We start from the raw sequence: 3,659 nt of genomic DNA on the forward strand, positions 1-3,659 counted from the left end.
TTTTGGTCTAGGAATGAGTCTAAATTTAAAGTAGACTGTATAAAGCAGGAATCTGCCCGGCACACGTTCCTTCTTTTCTTGGTCATTGGGCTGGGCTGTATGGGGATAATCTTCATCCATACTAGTTAATGTTAGATAATTTTGGATGAGGTAACATTTGGACTAGATAATATTTGGATTGACATATTAGTGTACGTCTCAGGATATTTTGTTCATGCGCACAGGGAGAGGCAAAACCTCCCCCGCAGCAAAGGCCGCTCCCTCCTCTGGCGCACCCGGAAGCCAGGGGGAGAGAAAGAGCGGCTGGGCGGGGCGAGCGGGCGGCCCCGCCTCTTCCCAAACCGGAAGCGCAAAGGCGGCGGGAGCGCTCGACGCGGTCGGGCGTCGCTTGCTCTCCCCTGGGCGCGGCGGCCATGGAGGGCGGCGGGGACGGGTCGCCGCCGGGCTCAGTCTCGGCCTCCCCCGCGGGGGAGGCGGGCGGAGGCGGCGGGATCTCGCTGCACGGTTTCCGGGGCCGCCTGGCCGAGCAGCCCGTGCACTTCCACGCCATGCGCCTGCGGGGCTCGCTCTTCCTGTGGGTCGGGGAGGAGGAGGCCCCCCGCCTCAGCAACTTGGCCGTGGCCATGTGCACCCCCCGCGTAAGTGCCGGCCTCTTTTTTTTCTTTTTAATAATTTTTTTTTATTTTCTTAATTTGACATATTAATATAGAAAACAATATCCAATATTAATGATACTAAAAAAACACATTTAAAATTTCTAAATTAACAATAAATTGACTCCCCCCTCTCCCTCTTCCGTCTAAAAATAAATTGTATAAACTTTTCCTAATGTGCCGGCCTCTTTTTTTAATAATAATTTTTTTTCTTAATTTGACATATTAATATATAAAACAATATCCAATATTAACGATACAAAAAAACACATTTAAAATTCCTAAATTAACAATAAATTGACTTTCCCCTCTCTCTCTTCCGTCTTAAAATAAATTGTATAAACTTTTGCTAACGTGCCGGCCTCTTTTTTTTTTAATAATAATTTTTTTATTTTCTTTATTTGACATATTAATATATAAAATAATATCCAGGGATTAAAGGAGGATAAAGCGACCATGCATTTTCACCCCATGACTCTTAGCCCAGTTACCCAGTGCACAGAGCAGGCTTGTAGCTAGGCAGAAATCCCCTGGCAGTCTGGAAGCCAATTATTACCGGGAGATCTCTGGGTACTGTCACAGCTGCTCTTTAGATGCACATTTTCCCCATCCAAATCCTCAAAACTCAACAATAAGCCCCCATGCAGGGTTCTGAGAATTTGGATGGGCGGGAGGTGGGGGGAATGTGCATCTAGAGAGCGGCAAACCCAAGGCAAAAGCTCCCCTGCATAAAAGGCCGCACAACAACTACCGGGTTGGTTTCCCCACTCCTCCCCACAAAGCCAGCTGGGTGACCTTGGGCTAGTCACATCTCTTAGAGCTCTCTCAGCCCCACCTACCTCGCAGGGTGTCTTGTGGGAAAGGAAAGGTGGTTGTAAGCTGGTTTGATTCTTCCTTAAGTGGTAGAGAAAGGGCAAAAATGCACGGTCGCTTTTGCCTCCTTTCTTCCCTGTTCCAGCCAGGATTCAGCCAGGATCGAACGCACATTCGTGCGTTCTTCTTCTACTACTAACCAGTGCTGACCCTGCGTCTCTTCCAAGATCTAATAAGATTGGGCTCGTCTGGACAAAAGATGATTCTGGGCATCCTTCTATGATCAGAGATAGGATCAACAAAAGGAATCTTTTCTCTGTAAAATTTCGATCTTTATATGACTGTGTAAGATTGGGAACTCTGGCTATAAAATGCCTGGGCCATTTAAAAATTATTTTGCTGCCAACGCTGCTCCTTATCTGGAATAATCATGGTAGTGAAGGTTGCCCTCAGCATTCAAATAGGGGAGGTAATTCATTCATTGTGCAGTGGTGGGGAGGGGGGAAATGGCAGATCGGATGGTTTTGAAGCCTGCTTTCACGGTCTAGGAGTATACTTCCCTTTTTGACAACTTTATGGAACATGAGAGTTACTTTCAGCAGCATACAAGGGATGGAAGTTTCACCAGACTTTCGCTTTATTACCAGGACTCCATTCCAGCATCTACGTCACTCCTTGGCGATGCCTCCGACAGCACCTCAAACTCTTTAGCTCAAAGATTAGGTATGTATGCGTGTTTGCTTTATTTTATTATTTTTATGTCACTCTCAGGGATCAGTTTCTGTTAATCATTGTAGGCGAGGAATATATTTTTGATTCCTGCTATGTCTCAAATATTTAATTTTTGTCATGTTTTCCCTAGTAAGTGATGGGCATCTTGTTTGTATTTACAGCCAGCAAGACTAAAAAACAGATTTTTGTCAGCTATAATATTAAAAATACAGACAACAGCTTCATACTACTTGTAGAAAACCGAATCAAGGAAGAAATGAAAGCTTTTCCAGAAAAGTTTTAGCTTGGAACCGTTGTAGGCATGTCTGTATAGTGTGTATTTTTATAAATAAAAATGGATTTTTTCCCTGTCATTGAATGACTTTTATTGTCTGAACAAAAAATGTATATATTCTAGTTTAGCTTCTTTGATCTAACGCAAGGGGACCACACATGTTTTGTGAAATGAAGACTGAGTTTAAAAGGGTTCAGTTGCTTGGACTGAGGCTCCTGAAGAAAGCAATAGTTGGATAAGATTTCCACCTAGAGGATGCAAGGTGTATCACACACAATTAGAAAACTCTGATGCAAACCTGGCTCTCAAAAAGGACAGCTCAGGAAACCCCATTTGTTATGGGTACCATACTGTGTTAAGAGTGCAGATGGGAGGCTTGCATTATTGAATGCTCCCCCTTTCAAAGAGGTTCCATGCACATAAAAAACTGAAAAAGGAAAAGTCTAGACTAGAACTCAGGGCCCTATGATAAAAAAAATATTTGGTTAGTTATTGCTAATCAAAATAATGGATCAAAATATTCACAGGCTTTTGATGGTATTATAACCAGCATTGCAGGCTCCCTGATTCAAATGATGGGATCTTCACTTAAAGGGAATCTTTGATAGCCAAGCTAGAATAACCGTTGTGGGTACCAGTTAAGAATGGACAGTACCTGGACTAGTGATCTAATTCAGAATAAAGTAGCCTCATAAGGTAAAGTTCAAAATACAAACAGGACTGAACAGACAGCTATTAAAACTTCTTCCCCCTACAGTTTGCGAGGCGAAATATGTTAACGTTTGTTTTAGAGGTCTTTTTTTGAGGGGAGAGGCGAGCTGCTTCAAATGATGAATGCAGTTAGGGTTGCCAACCTCCAGGTGGGGCCTGGAGATCTCCCAGAATTGCAACTGCTCTCCATACCCGAGAGCAGTCTCCCTGGAGACAATGGATGCTTTGAAGACATTATACCCCACTGACAACCCTACAAGTAGTATGCCTTGGGTACAATGCATCGGGGTTCTCTTGCATACACTACACCGAAATGGATGGGGTTGACCTAAAAGTACTATTCATGCCAATGAGGCTTTTGCAGAATTTTGTTCTGTACCCCCTTCACCTCCCAATGGAGCGCCCCACTGTTTTGCACATATGATAGGGAGTGATTCCTAATAATATATATTGCTGATAAAATAGGGATCCATTTT

At 43.6% G+C, this 3,659-nt stretch overlaps 1 protein-coding gene across 1 annotated transcript; it reads left to right on the top strand.

Annotated features, from left to right (window-relative positions):
- The first annotated feature begins 413 nt into the window (after positions 1-413).
- PSMG4 (proteasome assembly chaperone 4) lies at positions 414-2,491 on the top strand. The gene is made up of 3 exons (XM_056854778.1): positions 414-638; positions 2,114-2,189; positions 2,360-2,491. Exons 1-3 carry the CDS (start codon positions 414-416, stop codon positions 2,479-2,481), a joined length of 423 nt encoding a protein of 140 aa, XP_056710756.1. The 3' UTR covers positions 2,482-2,491.
- The last annotated feature ends 1,168 nt before the right edge of the window (positions 2,492-3,659 follow it).

This window comes from Euleptes europaea, chromosome 8 (genome assembly GCF_029931775.1).
Source record: "Euleptes europaea isolate rEulEur1 chromosome 8, rEulEur1.hap1, whole genome shotgun sequence".
Classification (NCBI taxonomy): domain Eukaryota; kingdom Metazoa; phylum Chordata; class Lepidosauria; order Squamata; family Sphaerodactylidae; genus Euleptes; species Euleptes europaea.